This window comes from Sphaerodactylus townsendi, linkage group LG13, assembly GCF_021028975.2.
Source record: "Sphaerodactylus townsendi isolate TG3544 linkage group LG13, MPM_Stown_v2.3, whole genome shotgun sequence".
Lineage (NCBI taxonomy): Eukaryota > Metazoa > Chordata > Lepidosauria > Squamata > Sphaerodactylidae > Sphaerodactylus > Sphaerodactylus townsendi.
In genome coordinates this window covers 34,617,141-34,640,866 of record NC_059437.1, presented here as the reverse complement: position 1 = coordinate 34,640,866, position 23,726 = coordinate 34,617,141, and the positions used below count along the sequence as shown (strand labels likewise).

Genomic DNA, 23,726 nt, shown 5'->3' with positions numbered 1-23,726 from the left:
GGTGTTGTGTGCTGATAGGAATACAATTTCACCCTTTTTTTGGGTGAAAACTGAGTTCTGAGAAAAGATGCAGGACAAAGCTTCCCTTTCACAGTGAGCTCCCCCCCCATTATGTCTTCTTCCCCTCATTTATTGGGGGAATAACTTTTGAAGACCTCGTGTCCAAGCAGTCGTTGCTGCCAGAATAAAAGACCGAGGTGCAGACCTTCAATCCCATCTCAGCTAGCTGAAAGCCACTTCTGTTATTATTTTAGCAGCGGCAGTGTACTGCAAAGGCAGCTAATCAAAAGTCACAGATCACATCCAAAGAGTCCCTGTATCTGTATTTCCCTTTCCAGGACAGGCAATCTTGGTGTAGAGAGGATCTACAGTGTAGACTCCTCCCAGGGGACCTGGGACTTCTGATGTTACCTTTGTAAGCACAGGAAATAATAGCAGTAGTTGTGACTCCCATCCCAGTACTGCCATGTGAGAAGGGGCCCTTAGCAAGTGGTATGTAAAGGGAGAGGAATCTGGGTGCACAGAGAATATTGTTGAGCATAAGAATTCAACAGTAGCTTGTCCTGCCATCTACTCACTTGTGTCATAAAACCAACCTGTCTAGTTTCAATCAGTGGCTTTTTAATATTTGCTTTCCACAGAATTATTAACTAGCTGACAAGTTTATGCAGAAGGCCATCATGCATTCTGAAAAGCTAGTGGAAAGCACTCTTTGGCAGCTTTTTCTTTTTAAAAAATATTGCGTTCCACAAACTGTTTTCCCCAAACAAACTTTCACGTGTTAATTCAGACAGAGATCACCCCAATATGTTAGGATTCAGAACTGCATTTCTGTCAGAAAAGAAGTTAAGGGCTTTGTAATGCTATTGGCTCATAGCTGCAGGAAGTGAATACAGAGAGGAATAATTGGTGGGGGTGGATGCAGCATTAGAAAAAGTAAAAAGAGACTTGCAGGGTTTCCAACTGACAGTGTTCATGATAATCACAAGTTGCTTGCTTATAAGACACACTCTTGGGATTCTGAGACTTAACCCAGAATCCTGAAATTCCAAGGTTCAGAACCTCTTAAACCAGAGAGACTGTAAAGCCAGTGTGGTACTGTGGTGCGTGTGTGTGTTGAGTCTGTGGACTTTTCAGGAATTCTGAGAAAGCATACTGGCTACAAAATGGCTACCAAGGCGGCAGGGTCCAATTACAGAACACTGGGCAGTTCTAAGCTGGGGTGTCCAGCTCTGGCCCTCCAGATGTTCATGGACTACGATTCCCATCAGCCCCTGCCAGCATGGCCAATCGGCTATGCTGGCAGTGGAATCATAGTCCATGAACATCCAGAGGGCCAGAGCTGGACACCCCTGTTCTAAGCCAAGTGCTTCTATGACAGACGCTGCTGCTTCCAAAGAGTCGCTCTCTATAGGTGATGCCTCCTGATCTCAGCTAAAGCATGTCCTGCTCCAGTGAGGCTGGGCAAAGCTGGAACTGATTCTCTACTTTGGAGAAGAGATGCTATTTGGTTTCAAGAAAGAAGAGTGTTTGTCGGCATTGGGAGAGGTTGCCAAACCCCAAAACAAAAGAAAGTCTATGTCTTTGGCCAAGAATGTGTCTGGGATGAGCTGAGTTCAGTGTTTTGCTAGTCAGGAGTCAGCTGTTAGGGAGTGACTCAATGCTCTCTGCTTTTTTTTCCCATTAAAGGCACTTTGAGTTCAAGCATACACCAGGAAACAAACTGCAGGTGCCATTCTGAGAGTTACTAGATTAGAACGAGATGAGCCCAACTCAGCCATGAGGCCTACCCAGTGATGTATTGTCAAAGACTTTCATGGCCAGAATCAACTGGCTGTTGTGGGTTTTCCGGGTTGTGTGGCTGTGGTCTGGTAGTTTTTGCTTCTGACGTTTTGCCCACATCTATGGCTGGATCTTCAGAGGCATGTCACAGTGAGATGCGTTTCTCTCCATGGCACAGTCACTTATTGAGTGACCTTGAGCCATAGACTCTGTTAGCCTAATTGACTTCACTAGGTTGTTCTCAGGATAAAATGGATCAGTGGAGGGCCTGAGGTCCTTGCCTGATGGGTGGAACTAAAATGTAATGAATAGTAGGGATGTCAGAGTGATTTGCAGCTAGTGTGGAGCCTCCAGATTTTCTGTGATTAACATTATCAGCTTGGTTTGTTTCTGTTGCCTGGTCAGTGGAGCGGTGCATTTGGCTTGCTGTGCTGGAAGCTTCCAGCTCAGGTTGCTGACCTCTGGCCTCCTGAGGGGGACATTGAACCTTCTGGATCAGAACAGGTACAACAGAACAGCCCCACCTAGTATTAGGGAACAAGCATGTATTCATGACACATGCACACTTCATGTGACCAGTGAGTACCATCATCTCATGTTTCACTTCATCCTCCCTTCCTCTTTATATTTAACAATAATTACTAAAGAAATAAGAGTACCAAATTGTTTTCCTTCTAATTGTCAGAGTGTATATGCACAGTTGTTTTTGCTTTATGTTGCACTATTGTAAGGAGGACACGGAGTACCCTCTAATTATTAAAATTAGAGATTGTACTCCGTACATCATCTGTTGCTTTGGTGGTGTTTTGTGTACCAATACAACAACCTGCATAGGACCTAACTACTTTGGTAATTTTAGAGAAATTTTTAAAAGACAGCAACAGATAAGCCCTCCGGAATAATAGCAACATAAAATGGCTGTCTGTAATTATAGAGGTAAAATCAAGCCAATTTGGTCATCAAGATTAAAAGTTAAACAAAAAAAAACAGTAGTTCATTCTGGGTTTTCTTTGGTTAAATTCACAATGATTCAGCTCTTCCTGTCCCATTTTAAGAGACTGGTTGGACTGAATGTGTGAATGCTATTCTTAAGTACGACAGCATGTGTCTCTCTCCAGTCCTTATAAGGTTCTTGCTATAAAAGATGGTGGCTGCAAAATATAAATTCTTCACATGTGAAATGACATCTTCCTGATGTACCTTCTGATAGAAGAAATGGAATTATTAAAGCTCTGGTGCCCGGGTACATGGCTGTCATGTGAGCATCATTTTAATAACCTCGTAGAGGCTGTTGCTTTATGACCAGCTACTTCCCTGTTTGTGGAATACCTCTCTGCCGTGAGGAACTGAAGGAGCAGCTTTTTATTTAATATATAACCAACATAAGGAAATACAAAAAGTCGAAACAACAACACTATTTAACACAACTATTAGGTGATTTTACAGCTGGACATGTGATTTTTATCACACATTTCCATATATTTGCCTGATGTGTTGATAAAGTTCTTTATAACTCATGGCTTCTCATGTCAAGGAAGACCCCAAAACTGTACGGTCCAGGTAAAGGTTAACTAAGCTGCCTGACGTGACATTAGAAGAGGAAGTGATACTCGGTGGAAATAAACATTAAGTGATATGCAATAAAATGAAACAAAATCCAAATTCAGATGCAGCGCCTAGGTGAGCAGGGAGTGGCAAGTCACGCACAACAACACAAGCACCCAAGAATGTTAGCTTGTAAGTTTGCCAGAGGAAAATAGCCACAACTTTATTGGTTACAGCAGAGTCTCGGCATAGCATTGGGGCAGTGGATCCAGGCACTGGCTGTGTGCAGACTGCCTCTCCCCAGCTCACCTGCTGGAGGAGCAACCTGGGATGGCAACATGTGTGACTCTAGTTGGGCATAGACCATTGCATGATTCCCCAAGCCACTTGGTGTGAGCGTACCCCAACAGCTCCCTGAGCTCAGTGTGTTCCTTGTGAGTCTTCACACCAAAATCCACAAAAGGGGGGGGGGGGGCTCATCGGCCAGTTTCTCCCAGAAACAGATCTGGCCCCATGCTGATGCTGCCAACAAGTTATAACTAGAATAGAAGGAACAGAAATCAAGACCAGAACAACGCGATGCAAGTTGGAAAGGGCAGGTGAAGACATGCAGCCAGCCAACGGTCTTCAGCAATAAAAGGAGGCCCCTTTAAATCCTGGGCAGGTGGACCTGAGGGAGACCTTCCACTCTTCGATCTGCTAGCCTGTTTCTCCACCACCACCCCCATATATGCCAGTAACTGATTGGACAGGTGGGTGGGAGGGGCGGGCGGGGGGGGGGGAAATGCTGCGGACCCAAGCCCTCCCTGGCAGCTTTCTTCCTCTTTTCCATGCCACTGACAGTCCAGGCAATCGGAGACAGCATATCCCTTCCCCGCTTGGCGGGTGCCCTTGAACGGAGCTTTCTTTTGAACACACAGTTGTCTACATATGTGGGAGTTACCCCAGAAAGTAATAACTTGTTTCTGGGACTGGTACCTATTCCAAAAAATACCATTACATCCCTAGCTGAAAATATTCTCATAGTATTCTACAAAAATAGTTACTTAACTTCCATCTGATAGAATACCACAAAGAATCATGATGGAAACACGTTCCACTGAGTTATCTATTAGTATCATATCTTATCCATTATACAGTGATCAGGATCTTGAAAGCCAAAACTCCTATTGTTGGGTATTTGTGCTCTTTGCAAGTGTGAGTTGTAGCCATTTCAGCACTATATATGCTGCTGCCTGAGATGGGGAGAATGAGCTCGAGGGTGCGGAAAGACAACACAACCACCTTGTGTGGAATAAAATTTGGCCACAGCCTGTTTATTGGTATGCTGGCTGAAGGAGGCAGAGGCGCAGCATAGGGGACGGATCCAGCACTAGGAAGCACATCTGCTGTCCCTCAGTAATAACCTTCCCCCAGGCCGAAGCATGGGGGGAAAACCAACACCCAGAGCAGCAAGATAGCGGGAGCCATCTGGGTGCTGACCTCTGGATGAACTCCCCTTGCTGCCATGGGGAGCCACCCACAGCCCCTGCCTAGGCATGCGGTACACATGCTCGCTACCACCTCCTAGGCCCCCACCAAAAGAGGAGGCCCGGCATGCAGGCTCTTCCTCCCCTGAACGGATCAGCCCCCATGCACAACCCGCCAGGCTGTGACGGGTGAATGTAAATAACAACAAAGCCCAACAAACAATAGGGTAACACTACAAGGTCAAAACACGAGGGAGGGAGGGTGGAAGAAACCAAGGATTTCTCAGCCGCGCTTTATTGCTGTAACTTCTTTGCCACAACTTAAGAGTTGCTGATATTAGCATGAATGAGCTGTCACCTATCCTAGTGCTTCTATTAGAGTAATTGTGAACAGTTATGTACATATGCCTACAATACAATACCTTCCCCCATCTTGAACAAAAAGCTATAAGGTTCTAACTAAAAAAATTATTTTACTCTATTGTGGTCAGTTTCAAAGCTTCCAGTGTAATATCTACAATTTCAACTGACTGAATCAATGCAGGCTGGGAGTTCTGGGTAGTGACATATACATTGGAAAACATTTCATTGCCTTCAGTTTTATTTGCAGCAGCCATCTGTTTAGTTCACACTCCCATTTTCAGTCTTGGGAAGTACTATTTGGAAGAAAAGCAAGGAATGGATTATGTGAGTTTGAAAGCTAGCTGTAAGGAAACTTCTTAACAGCGCCGCTTGGCATCTTGAAAGGTGGGAAATCATAATGTGCTACAAGTGCCAATGTTAAGAAACTGAGTGAAGGAAAGAGGAACTTAAAAATGGAGCAGAAAATTTGTGAAGACAATGTTAATTGATATGATTCAGAACAGGCAGAGATGAAATGGCCATTTAATTCACAGACGGTTCCTGGTGGGCTGCTGGTGGACAGGAGCAAGCAGAGCCAAACACCAGTAGCTGTGCTAGTTCCACAGAGGGCATTTGGTTTTGATACTTAAGTAGCAACAATAGTTGGTATCTACTTACCCACTGCCTCCTCAACCACAGTGGGTGAGTCAATGCCTGGGCCTCTCAATTTGGCTTGCCCCTGTGCCATTTTAATTTCCCTGCCTGTCTCTGAGAGCAGGTATGCAAATAACCTAATAACTTTAGTGGCAAAGTTTGGCTTTCTGGAATTTGGACATAAAATGTTATTAGTTTAAGCTCATTTTGAATCTGGTCTAGATTCTCTGCAGTTCAGACCCAGATTGACATGGTCCTTTTTTGGACATACTCTCTGGAAGCCTTTGTTCCCTTTCCCCAAAACATACTTCATCAAGTCTGGAGGGCAGTAAGGAGCACCTACAGTAAGTGTATACCTGATGATGCAGACACAGAAACTGTTGCAAGTTTGTGGAGTAGCATCCGTTGATGGCAAGCTATGTGTAAATTTGAGAACTGGAAGTGGGTAGGAAAGCCTAACAACAGGGGTTGGTAGTGGGCAGACTGTCAGGCCCCATTGTGCAATCAGTGTCATCTTCAATGGCACAAAGGGGCCCAGTTCAGAACAGAAGTAACATTAAAGAATCTTTCTTTCTTTCTTTCTTTCTTTCTTTCTTTCTTTCTTTCTTTCTTTCTTTCTTTCTTTCTTTCTTTCTTTCTTTCTTTCTTTCTTTCTTTCTTTCATCAGTCAGATAAATAAATGCTCACTGAGGGTAAGGCTGCTTTGCCACCTCACCTACTTTCTTGAAGGTGACCAGGTAACATCTGATGGGACTTCTTTCTTGGACAAAAAACCTGGTCCATAGGTAGGACCTTCAGTGCCGAACTCAAAGCTTAAAATAAGTTTATTATGTTATACCATTCATTCCTGTATATTGTGTCATCTTAAAGGTAAAGGTAGTTCCCTGTGCAGGCACCAGGTGATTACTAACCCATGTGGTGATAGTCTATCACAACATTTACTAGGCAGACTATGTTTACAGGGTGGTTTGCCACTGACTTCCCTGGTCATCTACACTTTAAGCTGGGTGTTCATTTTACCTTGGCCCTCACTTAATTATTCTACAAACAGGATGAGTTCTATTGTCAAAGACATTTTGGCTTAGTCTCTTAATCAGAGATGGCCCAGGTAGTTTTGGTATCCTAGGCCAACCACCAGTGGTTTACAAACACACCCACCAGGGGATACGCATGGGTGTGACCTACCATGACTTGGGTGTGCTCTGAGACCTGAAGCCACCATGAAGCTGGAGAGAGAGAGTGTGGTGGAGCTACTGGGCACCTAGTCTTTCTCCCTCCTCCTTTGCAGGGGTGTGGGATGGGAAGGCAAGCCAGACCAGCTGCTATTCCCCAAGCTGCCCTGCCTGTAGTGAAGCTGGAGAGAGGGAGTGGAGTTTGATACAGTAGATCTGTTGGGGAAGGTAGGCGGTGTGATGGTGCTGTAAACCTGGGTGGTGGGGCTGGGGGTACCATCTGGAGCTGCTACCTGCACCAGCAACTGTCTTCTGGTGCCCCTGACACCCTTGCCCTCTGGTGCTCTAGGCAATTGCCTGGATCTGCCTAATGGGAAAGGCTGTCCCTGCTCCTATTTGCAAAATCCTTTATCCTTTTTTATTTAATAGCCATCAGGAGGTCCACCCCAGTTAGAGGACTGCCTACATTCTCCACCATTTGTGATAACTAACCTCGTCATGTTTTAATGAGGTATCATCAGCTCTTCTAATGGAGATCTATAGATCAGATCCTCAGTCTTTATTCTCTGTCATTATCAGTTGCAGCTTAAAGTAGAAGAGCAGAATTGGCAACCTACTTGCCTGAGTGGTTTGCAGAGCTATCACTGAGAAAGATTAGCTGGCTTTCTAGAGCATACACTCCTGATTTTAATCCATGTTTTTGAGGCTGCTGCTATAAGTTACTGTCATTCGCTAACAAACCCATCTGGCTTTCTGAATAGTGATGTGGAGAACTGCAGTCAATGCAGGTTCTGCTGATGTTCATGCTTCTCAGGTTGAAGCTGTGGCCGCAGACTGTGGCTGAGAGTTTGCTGTGCTGCGGTTTGCTGCTGAGCTGTCCTCTTTGTTTTCCAACTCAGGCCTCCATTTGGAAGTACCTGGCGTGGAAGTGAAGCTGCAACAGTATGGCAGCTCAGGTTTCCAGCCAGACTGTCTCTTTTCTCACAGAGTCCAGCCCAACTGCTCACGGTTCATCCTTATCATCCTTTACTTCTTTATAGGTTTGTTTGTCTTGTGGAGTCTGGGGTAGGGTAATGGAGCTGTTGCCTTGTAGGAGTGCCTCTGTGATGCCAAATATGCTCCACTTGTGTATTTGTAAATCACCGACTGCCCAAACAAGAGGCAGATATCATGGCATCCCACAGGAGAACAGGACTTGTTCCTGCGCAGCGGGCCTACCCGAAACAACTGAACACATGCTCCTTCATTGTAAAGATTTGGCAGTTTATCGGTTGCTTTTTCTCGAGGCCATCTTGAAGAAATTTTCAGTGAGATCAGACAAGGAAATAGTTTCTTACTTGCTTAGTGACCATCATCCCCACACTACTGAATCAGTTGCCAGGTTTTTAACAAAGGCACTTGGATCAAGGGTGAAACCTTTGTGTAAATTTTAGTCAATTGGTTTTAACATAATTTGTATTTTACCACTTTTTATATGCCATTAAAGGTATTGTATTTGTATTTGTATTTGTAAATAAAACAAATACTACAAAAATGCCATAAATATTAGCTCCTGGAACTTCTTGTCACTCAGAAGTTGGGTGTGAATTAAATTTCCTTAACATTGCTTTTAACTCACATCGTTTTAATTTATTTAATCATTAATAATTGTAATGTATTATTAGTTTCAATATGTCTACAAACTGCAAGAATGTCAGGAAATGCAGGATATAAATATTTTCAGTGAAATATTTGCAAACAATGAACCCCTGAGGCTCCAGGTCTCTTGGATAATTTCCATAAATAAAGGCTATTATACAGAAGCATGTAAGTGTGCTTGCTGCAATAAACCCATGCTTATTCTTTCCTGTCACGTTATTTTATTTTTTACTCATATCTTACCTTTTTGACCCACGGGCATCTTGAAGGCATTCCCTTTTAGCATGATTCTGAGATGGCCTCTCAGAACATCCAGCTCTGACTAGGGAGTTGTGGCCGATCCTCTCCTTGTCCTCCTATCTCACTTTCCTGGCTGCTGGCAGCTATGAGACTGCCTGCATTTTCCTCACTCCCCCTTCCCCAAATGACAGCAGTTTTCCTCACTTTCCGGGGACTGAGCAAGAGGAGCACTGACATTTTTATTTAAATAAAGAGGAAATGTGTGAGGCTACCAGTTTGATTACAAGAACGGCAGAAGAAAAGGGCTGCTTACACCTTTCTGGCTATTTTCCTAACTCCAGTTGCCTCCCCTTCCAATTGCTTTTTCATTCATGGGAAAAAGTAGGAACACACAAGGCTTCTCTCACACTAACTGGGTAATGCACCCTTGATGCAGTATAGCATTGTGTGAAACAGGAATACCCGGCTGCAAATGACTGCTGTAGTGCATCAAGAGTGGATTAGTCTATGTCATGGGTCTGCAACCTGTGGCTCTCCAGATGTTCATGGACTACAATTGGCCATGCTGGCAGGGGCTGATGGGATTTGTAGTCCATGAACATTTGGAGAGCCGCAGATTGCAGACCCCTGGTCTATGTGTTTGAAAGCAGCCTAAGAGTCAAAGGCAGCCTAGCCCCCCCCCCCCCCCTGCCCCATGGTCTGGAAGGACCTGCTGCATTTCCATCCCTGAAGAGAGATTTCTGCAAGCATGGTCAGTATCTGGATGGGTAACTCTGTAGTAAGCTGCCCTGAGATTACTGGAGAGCCAGACAGCAAGGTATTGATAAATTAAACTTTAACTTGGCATAAAAACAGTTATAACATTGGGTGTTTGGTTGAACTTTTTTGTGGGGTGGGGAGGGCTTTTTGGAAATCTGGAATTTACAATATATTAGCTTATCCTGTGGCAATAAACTGCTGCTAGGCTCTATTGGTGGGCAATAGCACAGCACGACAACTCTAAAGCAGATTTCAACCAATTTATATATGGGATTGGAAGGATTAAGCAATGAACTAGTGCCATGGACGGATTAGTTTCCATAGATTAAAGACAGAGGCCCGATCTAATCCAGTTATCTGGTTACTGCCGCTGCCTGGACCTCCTGAGTTCTTGAAGAACACAATAAGTGTCTTAAGGACTACAGAAGCACGTTTCTGTGACGTCATAAAGTGAAAGAGCATCTCTGGAAGAAAATACCGGAGGGCTGTGCTGACCTTTTTGATATGGAACTTTCTTGCTGATCAGCTTATGGCTGTGCAGCGGTACAGGATAAATGGGAAAATAATTTGCAATTGCAGTTCATCTGGGGAAGTCCTGTTTCAGATGTATTCCAGAGAAAAGATGAGGCTAGGAATGTTTTTATGGTGTTGCCTCTCCAGTGTTGCCTCTCCAGAGAAGGTTCTGGTTTGGTCTCTTGCTGCCCTGTTGGAAACTCTCTGAGTTAGGAATCATTTGCAGGTTTTCTGACCTGATGTTTTGAGTGAAAGATTTATGATATTTGAGTGAAAGATTTATGATATTTAATTTCACTCCTAGCAATAAGTCTTAGTATAAAAACTTCCAACTTTTATAATGACTTCTCAAAATTGAACCCACTTTGGATTTTAGTAAGAAAGGCAATATTTGAATAAGTAATAGCTGCAAGAAATGTTGAATAACAAATATACCAACATTGTTAGAAACCAAAACATACATGAATGGCAAACTATTGTGTACCTGAGAGCAGAGATTATTATAGTATGTTCTTCAGGGGTTTTTTTTGTAATTTTTGATTTGTTTTGAAATAAGTGTTCCAAACCAGAAATTTATCTTAAATTCAGGGTAGCCTTGATCTGGCTTCATAATGATAAACAAGACCCTCAGTAGTGTTTCTACAGTTCCATTTGCATTTAAAAGTTTGCTGTTCTGTTGAAGAGGGGGTGCACGTACAAATCCAAAGTAGTGTTTCAGAATATTCTGGAAAGGACATTGCCATGAGACAAGAGGGTAACCATGTACATCCATACATACTCTCGCCATCTTTTTTTTAATATTTAAATTTCAGTAGTAATGAACACTATTTAACTTTTGCCTGAGGCAGTTGTTGGGTTGTGCTTCTGGGGACCAATTTCTGCATTTTCTCAGGGAACAGTTATGAGTGGTACAAAAAAAATCTGCAAAGTCAGTTTGTTCAGACCCAACTTTTCTGAGCCTTGTAAACATCTTTGGAAATCTGACGTGGCATGGTGTGTGCAGCAGCCACAAAGTGGCTGCTGTAGGAGGTGGACCTAGCCACAAAATGATTGCCATAGCTTTACTTCAGTCACACAGTAAAGATTCTTGTGTTCTGGTGGCAGCTGCTGCTAAAGCAATATTTTTTAAAAATCTGAACAGCTAATCAAATCTCTATTAGCCTTGTTGGGCAAAAGCCCTACCTGGTCCCGCCCACTTCCTAAAAACTCTTGGCAGGCACCAGAAAAGATGTTGATGAGCATCATGGTGGGAACCCTGGTTCAGAATTTTGCCTCTGTAGATCAAACCCGCCCCCCCTCTCTTCAAGGCATCCAACATCAGCCACCTTGCCTTACCTCACAAAAAGGTCAGCTCTGATAAGAATATGCTGGTGATCCCATTATTCAAACCATAGAAGCAAGTCCCATTCTTTTCAGTGAGGTTTATGCCTATTTAGTAGTCAGAGGATAGGAAGGCACTTTGGTAAACTTCAGAAACTTAGGAAGTTATTTAAAAGTATTAGCTATCCGTATAGACAATTTTAGACATGTCCAACAAGGCATGACATGCTTATTATAGAAGTCTCTGCCTTAAAGAATGTTGTTGTTATTATGCAGATTCTTGCTCAAAAGTGATTACTATCTAAATTTCAACAGTGGGGAGACAACAAATGGAAGGGGAAGAATAGTTGGGACAGGTGTCACAAGGGATGAATGAAAACAAATGTAATTTAAGTTGGAGATAAGGACTGAGAGATTATGGATCTATTTGAATACTTTACTATTTGAATACTGGATTATGGATCTGTTTGAATACTTTACTATTTGAATACTGATATAATTAAGCAGAACTGAGCTAGAATGTCCTGCTCAATAAACATAAATTGGGGTGGGGGCCATGGATTCTGCAAAGAAATATTTGTCTAATTTCTGACTCCTTGGCGTGAGATCCGTCTTGAAAATTCTTTTCCACCATTTTACAAAAGAAAAGTTCAGCACCAAGAAGAAAGGAAAAGAAAACAAGGTATGGATGCACGTGCAGGCAATCATCAGGATGTAACTGAAAGAGCAGGGAAGGAACTTGTAGACACTCTCTTGTGTCTTCCACTTTTAGGAAAGCTGTCAAAAAAACAGGGCTGTGTGGGAAAGGGACTGTCATCACTTCTTGCTGCCAGAGGAGGGCTGGTAATCTGATCAGCAGCACTGTTTGCTTTTGTGTGAGCTTGGATAAGAAAAACAGCAAGCTGGAAAGACAAGAGTGTTTGATTTCCTATTGTGTCAGGCATATGTTTTCCAGCGCCCCCCCCCTTTGCATTTCTCCAGCATTCCAAGATTTCTTGCTTTCCATTGTGTACTTTCCATTTCTGTTGTCTAGTTAGATAATAGAAGGTTCAGCAGTACAAATGATGTGAGTGGCTCACATCAGAAAAACCACATGTCCCCGTTGAATTCATTTATCTCCCCCCCACCTCCACTGTCTTAACAGGTTATGAATGCAGATTCACAGATCGAAACTGGACCAGCCGGAACAGCTGGGTATCAAGGGAAAGCCAAATAAACACAGTACAAGATTTGACTGGAGCTTCAGCTGTACTTGACGGCATCACCCCAGAAACTGGAAAATATAAGTGAAACTGAAGCTCTTCAGAAGCAAGTGCAGCTTCTGACATTTGCACAGCAGAGGGGCAATGGAATTATGCCGGAGAACAAGAGGTATTTGACCACTCTGTGGAGAAGGGAAGTGTCTCATTCTTAGCAGGAATGTGCAACTATTTACTTTTGGAAAGGGGGAGTGCCATGAGATCTATTGAAGTGACTGTCTGTTTGTGGTTGTTACAAATAGCTTTGCAACCCTCCTGGGACTGAAATAGTTCCGGTCCATTGGGGCAAATCATACATTGGACAGTGTTATTTTTTTTTTAATTCTCTCTTCCCAGAGACTACACCTGGCACAAGCATTAAGGCAACTACAGCTCCTTTTTGCAGGCTGAGAGAGGGGGGGCAGAGGTAGGGGGTCAAGAAGAACGAATCTCAAAATCTCCCCTTCTGCTAGTCTTTTCTGTACCATGGGATGTAGGCAAAGCTCTGAGGAGAAAGAGGCAGCGCGGCGGTCCCGAAGGATTGACCGCCACCTGCGCTCTGAGAGTCAGCGGCAACGACGTGAGATCAAGCTCTTACTTCTTGGCACTAGTAATTCTGGAAAAAGCACCATCGTCAAGCAGATGAAAATTATCCACAGTGGTGGCTTTAATTTAGAGGCCTGCAAAGAGTACAAGCCTTTGATTATCTATAATGCCATTGACTCCCTCACACGCATCATTCGTGCTCTGGCCACCCTTAAGATTGAGTTTCACAATCCTGACAGAGCCTATGATGCGGTACAGCTTTTTGCCCTGACTGGCCCAGCTGAAAGCAAAGGTGAGATCACTCCTGAGCTGCTTGGGGTCATGAAAAGGCTCTGGGCTGATCCTGGTGTGCAAGAGTGTTTCTGTCGCTCCAACGAGTACCATCTAGAGGACAATGCTGCCTACTACTTGAATGACCTGGAAAGGATTGCTGCATTGGACTATATTCCTACAGTTGAAGATATTCTGCGCTCTCGGGACATGACTACAGGGATTGTGGAAAATAAGTTTACCTTCAAAGAGCTGACTTTCAAAATGGTGGATGTGGGTGGGCAGAGGTCCGAGCGTAAAAAATGGATCCATTGTTTTGAGGGGGTTACAGCAATAATTTTCTGTGTGGAACTGAGTGGATACGACTTGAAGCTGTATGAAGATAACCAAACGGTAAGTCTGTATTCAGGTTTTTTTTCTTTGCTGGTCTCAAGAGTTCCCCTGCTTGTATGTGGATAATAACCTTAGATTCAAGGCAAACTAGCTACTTGTTTCTGTTCTGAGTGCTTAATAAGAAACGTCCTGGTTCCCAAGTGTCTCGGGAGTTTCCCCCTCTCTCCTGGTGACAGAAGATAGGAGTTTTGAATCCTGGTTTGCTTCTCTGACCAAAGTACAGTAGTTTTTGTTATTCTAACAGAGGAGAGTAGAACATATTTTCACTGGCTGAATGCTTCTTTTGAGGCTCAGATGGCAGTGTTAGGATCACAGCGGCTCCATTTGTAGATATCATGGACTTTATAGTCACTTTTAAATGAGATATTAATATTCGTACAACATCAATTGTGACCTTATATATGGGGGAAATCCTGTACAAAGCATTCTGGAAAGACACAGCTTAAAAGGTGACCCCCAAAAAACTTGCGTTCAAAGTTTCAAAAGCTGGGGTAACACTCTGTTCTGCTTTAAGGTGGCCTGGCTTTGAGGTAGGCTTGATGGAGAGTATTATTAGAAGGTTGATTTATGGTGTCAACTATGCAGTTACTCTTATCATTAAAAAGGTCTGCCTTTACATTCTATTTTTATTGTTAATACCAGGGTTCAGTTGCCTTGAGCAAACAGATACAGTAACTATAGCAATGGCTGGATATGTAAAGTGCATGTAGATCATTGCATTCACCTGTGTTGTCCATTCTGTTAATGTTTCCAAGTACCCTTGCTTAATATTGGATTTAACTGTGAGGGTAATATACATAATTGCAGTGCTTCCTTTGGAGAACATTTCCTGTTTGAAAGTCATGGTACCCAGTTACTAGTGAACTCATTTTGTTGTGAAATGTGCTTCATACAGACAACTGTATTTAACCCTGTTCATGGTTATTGCCAATGATGTATGTGCTCTGCAGAAGACGATTTTGTACTATGTTGGACTTTGGTGGAGAATCTCACAGCTTGTCTTATGAGCTATGCAGCCAGCCTCTGCACTGCTACTACAAGTGAAAGCATCTTTGCTCCTTCTTGCTGACTCTATTCGGGGGAGGGAGGTAAGGGAGATGCAAAGAGAAGAGCACAGAAATGAGAGAAGCAGCTTCAGGAAGCAGGGAGGATCCTTTCCAAGTCTTTGATGCATGAATTCCTTTGGGAACAGGAAGAAGAGCTCAGTGTTCCTGGCAGTGTGTTCGTGACACAAATAATTCAGTTTGGTGTCTGTAAAAAAATACAGCCTATAGGTTTTGTAATGAAGCACTTCTATGTGATGGGTAAATGCACCCTTTTCTGTAGGATGGAATTATGTAACATTATACTGTTCTATATAGATTGGAGTGTCCAACTCTGGAGCTTCAGATGCTCATGGACTACAATTCCCATCAGCCCCTGCTGGCATGGCCAATTGGGCTGATGGAAACTGTAGTCCATGAACATCTGAAGAGCCAGAGTTGGACACCCCTGGTCCAGACAGAATCTGAGGAAGGAAAAATGAACACCGGGAACAGAGTTGGTGGTAACACATGGAACTTTGTTCTGTGCATGGTATTTGGGGTCTCTTTGCTTTAAAGAATTGCTGTTATGGATTTCTTTTAGAAAAATAATTTATCCCAGACACATTTTCTACGTAGCCTCTGAATCTTCTGCTTTAGAGGCTAGTGTATGTGAATGTTTTTGGAAGTACCCTAGTTTCTTTCCTCATAATGCAAATAATAGCTCTCAAGGCTGAAGGGAATTTATGTTTGATCCTCAGAGCATTATTACCATTGCTACTACCAACTGTCAAAAATCAATATCATCAATTATTTTTGTATATATACACTCTCTTTTCAAACTGAAGATCTTGGGGAGTCTGGAATAAAAAATGAGTATCCAGCTGTACCAACATCTAGCTTCATTATAACATTTCAAGGATTTGTTTTAACTGGGAACCTTTACCATGACTTAGATGGCCTTAATTTTAATAGAAGTTGCTAAACATAACAGCAGTAATACCCAAAGTGCTGTGGCCCCTTATGACAAAATCTTTCAGTTTTAAGAGTACCATTTTGTCAGTGCCATGTCTTTAAGTGGTTCATATGTAGTTCTGCACCCACTGAAGCCTATAATAGACTTGATGATTAGGGCGTGCTAACACTTAGGTTATCTTGAATGGACTTGAACACTAGAGGATTCCCCCATTGTGAACAAAACATAAACAAACACACCTCTAACATTCTTCCATCACCTAGTGGTTTGAGGGTTTTTCTGCAGAAAAAGTCACCAAGATTTTATATGTTGTCCCCCTATCATATCTTGTTGTTTGGTGTATGTAAGCTTTATTTAAGGGTTGGGAAACTTTACTCTGGATCCATGCCAGACTTTTCCATAATTGTTTGCATCCACATTTGTCCATCCCCTTGGATAGCCTAATTTTTCCCGAGCCTGTCTATAAGAATGCAGAGTTGGTTTTTTCAACTTGGTGCATACTTATAGGGGCCATGTGAATGTGAAGAGCAGATCCACTAGGTTAGTTACTCACTTATTTCTTAAGGTGTGGGTAAGCCTCTCAACAATGGGTTATAAATGAAGGTGAACAAGTGTTTGATTCTTAGGTGTTGACAGAGCTGCTTCATTAGGGAAGCTGTAAAGGAGTTCCTTGAGAATCCCTGGGTGTTCCCATTCATTCAGACAACCGAAGGAGAGCCTTTGCCTCTGCAGTTTTCATTATCTTCAGAGGTATAACATCCCAGTGCTGCATGGCACAATGCACAATGCCTAATAAGAAGTGAACATCTTTTGGAGTGCCAGCGTAAGGGCCCTGTCTAATCTGTATCAATACATTCAAAACCGGACCTCTAACACAAGCACTGTGGAGTGGGAAAGTCCCCCCCCCCCCACACATACTTGCAGAAGGAGAAACACGAGTGAGGATACAGTAAGTATGATTTAGCACCCAGCCACCATGGTCTTTTTCTTGCATTTCCGCTTGAGCCAACAACTCTAGCACAAGCAGAAGTTTTGCACTAGATAGAATCCTCTGGATATGCTTGGATTAAAATGCATGCTAGAAGAAGGAGGCAATGGATGTAAGAATGCCCACTACCGGGGACAATGGGTTCTGGATCACGAAGAAAAAGTACCCAGCAACAAGTCAAACGGTTAAATGGGAGGATTTTACAAAAGAGATTGAGGTCCATTGAACCTGTTTCTTTGACAAGGGGCAGGAGACCCAACATCTTACTTTTTCCTCCTTACAAAGTTATTTGGAGAAAATACTGAAGTCTTGTACATGCTGTTCATTAGTTATACATAATAGGCCCCTACTTGGCAGGGAGGAAGAACAAGCCATTCTGAGGACGCTCACCTTGAAACGCTAATGATTATAAAAGGATTAAAGAGATTATGTTAGACTGCAATAAAATCATCTACGATCTATAAGAACAGCTTCCAAACACTGTTACAGATGAGATGGTCAACCACTAGCTTTTGTGAGAAAAGTTGACATAACTCACAGGGAGATGGTTGAAGCCCACAACAAAAGGGGAGACTTGGGAGATTTACACTGTTGTCAAGACAGCAATAGAAGGAGCTCTCAAGGTTGTTCCAGCTTTGGCCCAGGTCCGGGGTTTTTACAAGTAAACTATCTGCTCTGAATAGAGCAATCCATGTGGATGGACAATGAAGCACAACCAGGGAAAGATGCAAGCTCTTGCTTCTTGAAAATTGGACAAGGCTGGAAAGACCCACTTAAGTATTTGCTGCTGGTCTGATTCTTTAAGGAAACCCCTGTCCCATTTATCCTACTGGTGCATTCCTGAAGACATTCAGAAATGATCAGAATTGTATATTCATTGGAGCAAAGGAGCCATGAAGAAAACAGGGGAAACAAAAACCAGCAGCGGCAGCTGGGGACCATATTGTACATGCAGCTCAACTAAGCACTTAAAACATGAGTGCTCATTTATGAGCTGTGACATTGACTAGAATGCAGTCTCAGCTGGATGAGCTTGATCTCCATATACACCCACATTTGTGATGTATCATAATGAGTGGCTGATGGCTGACTGCTCCAGCAGTTTCAGGTCAGGTTTTTGCCTTCATCTGTTGCTGCCACCACCCTATGGCACGCAACAGCTCAATAAGATATTCCATAAACATGTGTCTTTGGCTGGTTTTCTGAATCCTAATGATGTACGAAGGAGTCACATCAGATGTGGAGTTACTCCTGGTAAATTATCTGATATGATTGATCAGTATGAAGTGCATCCAACATAATGCTGGTGATCAGAAAACAGCTTTAAGTCAGATCCTGCTATTGAAAGAAGGTAAATTGGATCCTGATGACAGCCTATCCCTACAGATGGATTGATGTTACAGCTCAGAAGGCTTAGGAGAAAGATAAGACCCTCTTGCCCTTACAACAAGCAGTACCAGAGAACAAGAAGATTCCCCAAGACCTGTTCAAAACCCTGACAGTTCCATGGAAGGGGGGCTGGTGAAGAATTACAAAGGAATTATAAGACAACAAGGAAACTACTCATCTCTCAAGCTTCCCATGTTGAACCAAATGTTGGATCCGGCACAGTGTGTTCTGCATATGTGAAGTCCTCTGCCTATTGACCCTAACTTTCACACCTCCCCCCTCCAACAACTACTTGAAATGCCTTCCAAATCCTGTTTCTAGGATCAACTCTCTCCCAGAAGCAAAAAATTGAGAAAGCATTTTAGACTGCTGGGGGGTAGGGACCAAAAAAATCAAGCTCCGTCCCTCCATCCTTTGCATTGGATCCAACCCAGAGTTCTGAAGAATGCCTACGACCACCTCTGGGCAGGCTATCCTTACCCGAATAAGACATTGGCACAGCTTTTATATTGCTTATTTTGGCTGTCTTAAAGTCACAAAAAGCTGCTAGCCATGTCCAGTATGTGTCACAAATCTTCCATGGTCCTGTCCAGTATGTGTCACAAAGAGGAAATATCCTCTTTGCACTGGGTCCAGGGGGAAGCAGGAAGTTAGCCATGGACAAGCATCCATGTAGTTACTAGATCCTTCATCAGTCTTGGGAGACCCATCTAAGCTGTCTTTTGAAAATCTCCTTTCCTCCTTCCTTTTAAGGGCTGCTTTTATTTAAGGGGGAATTCCTGAGCTTTGGGGAATTGATTCTTGTCATGTTGGTGCTTTTGCACCAGTGAGAGGAGGGGGAAGGGGGTGAAGTGGAGATGGTAGAAGTCGTATAGAGTTAGGGTGCAGCTGTTCCCACGGGAGAGTTGACTTTTCCCACCCTGTGTGGAAACGATCCACGTGGTGAGGTTCTCATGACTTTAAAGAGAATTGGTCAGGGAGTCTTTGTTTTGGGGCATTTTCAGGATTATTATACAGCTCTGTTTGCAGCGGGGCAGGCATTACCTATCAGCTGCCTTTTTGCTTGCGCCCGTGTGTGTGTGTGATGTTTTGCAGGTTCTCTATTGCAAATGCGTGCTTTAATGTTTTAATATAATATTTAAATTTTATCTTTAATCCTATCAACATATTGATATGAAAAGGTGAACTATTAAAGAAAAGTCTTCAATACAGCATCTGTACATTTTGCCCAGACTTCCACAGTGAAAATTAGCATCAATCAGTTTAGTTTTTTAGCTGTCCCCCTCTACCTTTAACAATGGCAGATGCTATCACCCTCTTAAGCCTACCAGCCAGCCCCACTGCAAAGAGGACGAGAAACCGCAGGGTAAAGAGGCACTGGGTAATACTACCGAACATGCTCCAAAACAAAAGACTCCGTGGTGAATTTTGTTTGGGACCACGGCAAGCTCACCATGCATAAGAGCCCTTCGGGGACAGGGCGGTATAGAAGCCTAAAGTATAAATAAATAAATAAATAAATAAGAACTTGTTGGGTCCAGATGGTATACAGCTGAAGCTTCTTAAGGAATTTAAATGTGAAGTAATTCATCTCTTAGCAAAAATCTGCAAAATCAGTTTCCTTTCCAGAGAACTAGAAGTTAGAAAATGTAATCCAAGGCATTACAGATCAGTAAGTCTAACATCTGTTCCAGGTGAATTGATGGTAACTGTTGATAAAGACAGTATTTTTAGCACATCAGAACAAACCTTACCGAGAATGAATCAGCATAGCTTTTGTAAAGTGCTGTCTCTCCAACCTTTTGAAGTTCTTCAAGAGCGTTAACAGAGTTTTTGAGAAAAAAAAAGAATGCGTAATATATATTGCCTTCTTGTGTTTACATGACTTTTAAAAATAACATGCCGTTGAGCAGTTCATATTAGTGCAGTTCATGTTAGTAATATTCAGTGGGTTTGGTGTTATTTGAGGCCTACAGTTGGAAGGATGAATTCTTCTTACTTAGATACCTCATTAATCTCTTCCCCACCAAGAAAAAAATCCACCCTGAAAACTATTTCTTGGACTTGGAAAGGCCCTGTTGAAATACTTTTAACTGGAGTTAAGTTTGTAAGGGTGGGGCAATATGATGTTGCTTGACTTCTTCCTTTGGCAAATCAAAAATCACAAATTTTACTTACTGTTTTTATAGATATGAGCTTTAAATGCCTTGTTATTAAAAGTAAATCTACTTTTAAAAACAGGCAACTTCCTTAAACACAGATTTAGCTTTTCTATATAATGCAAAGGCACAGCATTAGCTACTGTTAATCTTCATTCACATCTTTCCCTAAAAATGTATTGAACTTGCAGATACTGGCCTATACCCCCATCACCTCAGCTCAAATAAACTTTTTGAAGCCTTCTAATGTAGTCCTTAGCAGAGTTCCATCCTAAACTGAGAATGGTACAACTTGGCTTAGGATTGCACTGTTTTGTTTTGTTTTTGCTGGTTAATGACTCCTGCATTTCTTTGACCTCAAAGCATTCTGCTTTTTAGTAATGCTATATATTGAAGCATTATGAGCCTGATTCTGTGGTACTTTTAAGGGATCCAGTATTACAAATTTGAGACATGCATCACCTTTGCAAACCATACAGCTGTATCAAACATACAAAAGTGCAGCTTTCACAAATGAAGCATGAAGCAATCTCCCTAATGTCAGGAAATACATACAAGGGAAACAAGCCACATAATCATATCCACTAGCTCTTTTAAGTGTGTTTGTGGATGGACAAGAAAATGGAAGATATCTGTTTTATACCTAAACAACTTTGGTAGATGGGCAACCAACAACCAAACAACAACAAAAGGAGGAGTGTAATGGAGAACTGTATCTCTTTATAATGCTTAGAGGATTATGTAATTTGGGGGGGGGCATGAATTCTGGTATAAAGTGGAAAAAATTACCCAGTCAATTTTTGGTGCATAAAAAAAATGTAGCATGAGAAAAATATTACAACTGCATTCTCACCCTCATACTCTTACCTAGTATAAGCAGTTCTTGCTGCTTCAAATTACAGTTAGACCCACAGTTATTACTATGCTGTGCCTAATTATACCTTATGAGTACCAGGACAGAACAGAGAGAAGCTGTAGGCAACTGAAATTATATATTTCTGTACTGTGCAGCCATAATTCATGCTGGATTCCTCAGCCACTGCTTTTGTGCCAGTCTACTTGATCTCAGTCCTGGAGTGAGCAATAGAGAAGCTTCCCCACCCTCCAAACACATACACATTCTCCAAAGCTGAATGGCCACATAACTCTCCTCAGTTTTTAACATTTTTAGTGTATTTGTTGTTTTAACACAAAAATACTATTTGTCAGTAAAATCTGGCATACAATTCTGTGGTCAATCCCCTTTTGACCTGTAGGAATTTATTGACCCCTTGAATAGTTCCATTGCGATATCGACCGTTTTGGAGACCCATGATCTAAGTCCATGGTGGCGAACCTTTGGCACTCCAGATGTTATGCTGGCAGGGGTTGATGGGAATTGTAGTCCATAACGTCTGGAGTGCCAAAGGTTCGCCACCACTGATCTAAGTGCTTCAAGATTATGGAATCCCCTCCCTAGTACAGGCTGGAGGACAATAACCTTTCTATGCTTTTCTCAAAGTGTGTGTGACTTCTTTGCTTTGGTATAGTATCACAGACTTTATTTCAGAGATGTTTATGCTACCTCTGCAGAGTCTTGCTTTATGTTTCTTGGAACTACTTAATTTTTTTCAAGTGGCTTGGGGTACAAAATTACAGTATTTCAGAGCAGAGCTGCAGTGTTTGGGTGGAGACACCTTTCTTCTGCTATTTTCCCGAAGGATCCCCCCCCCCACTACAATTTGCCACACAGGAGAAAGATATGCAGTTACCCTCCCCCAAAATAGACGAATAGCAGCTTTAATTTTAGAGTAAGAAGTAAATGGTGGGGGCACTTCCTTCTTTGTACACAAGAGAAAGAGTAGAGAAGCTGCTGCAGTAGTTTTATAGGGAATGACAAGAACGTGATTGCAGCAGCACTGGAGGAGCGTCAGAGACCTACTTTTAATGGCTTCTTGGGTGACTGGTCACTCCCATGTGAGCTGCCCTTGTCTAAGTTAATGCATTGCTTGACTTGAGTTTTATTTTGTTTTTCTTGATGGCTGCTGTCTTAAATTTTGTTAAAATAATTTGATCCACTGTTTTAAGTATTGTTGCCAAGTGTTTTGTTATTCATTCTGCTGTACACCACTAGAAGCACAAGAACAAGGGCATATAAATGTCTACAAGAAAGCAACAGCTCCAGCAATGAGCTCTGGCACTTGCCTCTGATGTGAGCTGCAAGTTAATGAATGATTCCTTCCGCTGTGTATTCCTTGATGAGTTGCCCCTGCCCTGGGCCTTGGAGCCCTGCCAGTTCTGCACTGGGTACCTCTTTATTATGGTTTTGCAAGTGAAGTAAGTGTACCTATTTTACAAGTCTGTGTTTAGCTAATATATTTTTTTGCTGTGGGTCTAACAGTGCAGTCCTGAGGGGAGGGGCCAAAACTGCTCTGGAGGCAGTATGACCCTGGCGCTGACCTAAATGCCACTTGTGCTGGCATAAGGGGCATTTATGCTAGTTCAGAGCCACTTATACTGGTGTTGGGGAGCTGCACAGCAGCATGGCACTCAGGCACCAAAGCTGCTGCAAGCCAGTGCTCTTCCAGTACAGGACCCGGCACTGATGCACTGCACTGATGCCACAGGGGGCATTCCCAGGGGGTGAGGCTGCTTTAGTTGGCTTCCAGAGCCCTTTTGGCCCAGGAATGCCTCCATTTGGTGGTACAGACTTATACCGGCAAGAGCTCATTGAACTGCCCAGGAAACTTTTACAGGGGAAGGGGCAGTGTCACTTTTGGCATGATGTCCATAGCATTGCAAGCCTCTTTGGAGGCAATGCAGCTGTGCTTTATCTGTGCCGTCCCTGGCGCAGTTTCCCCCCTCAAGAATGCATTGCCCATCTACCAAAACTACCACCAAAGTTCGGTGTTCTGATCATTTCAGTACTTGTATTTCCAGAAAAAGGATATTGTTATTTTTCCAAGATATGAGCATCTGTGTGGAGATGAGAAGCTTACGTCCCTGACTCTGTGCCTGCTTCAGTGCTACAGCATCTGCCACATAAATAATCCTTCTCTGTGTTTCTGAATATATTAACACCTATAATATCACCATCCCTATTTGCTATTTCCATGGAAACCTGAAAAGGAACTTGGAGTGATTGCATCCACGTACAGTGTTTAGATGAGAAAGTATTTCCCCCTTTTTTCAGGCCTTATTCTGATGTAAAGCAACCGTTTTGTATTGATTACACTGATTATGCTACATGGCTTGGCATAGTATTAATTGTGCTATATGGCTTAGGACTGGTTACAATTGGAAAACAAAACTAAAAGACACATTTCAGTGAT

The 23,726-nt window shown here is 42.7% G+C and overlaps 2 protein-coding genes across 3 annotated transcripts in view; one reads left to right on the top strand and one right to left on the bottom strand.

Moving 5' to 3' along the window:
- RSPH14 (radial spoke head 14 homolog) overlaps positions 1–23,726 on the bottom strand; it is a 73,255-nt gene that overhangs the window by 26,248 nt on the left and 23,281 nt on the right. The gene's annotated exons all lie outside the window — the stretch shown is intronic.
- Positions 1–23,726, top strand: part of GNAZ (G protein subunit alpha z) — a 46,814-nt gene that overhangs the window by 8,188 nt on the left and 14,900 nt on the right. Inside the window, exon 2 of the mRNA XM_048513986.1 lies at positions 12,579–13,881. Within this exon, the coding sequence (XP_048369943.1) occupies positions 13,159–13,881 (723 nt within the window). The 5' untranslated portion in view covers positions 12,579–13,158. The remainder of the gene's footprint in view (positions 1–12,578; positions 13,882–23,726) is intronic.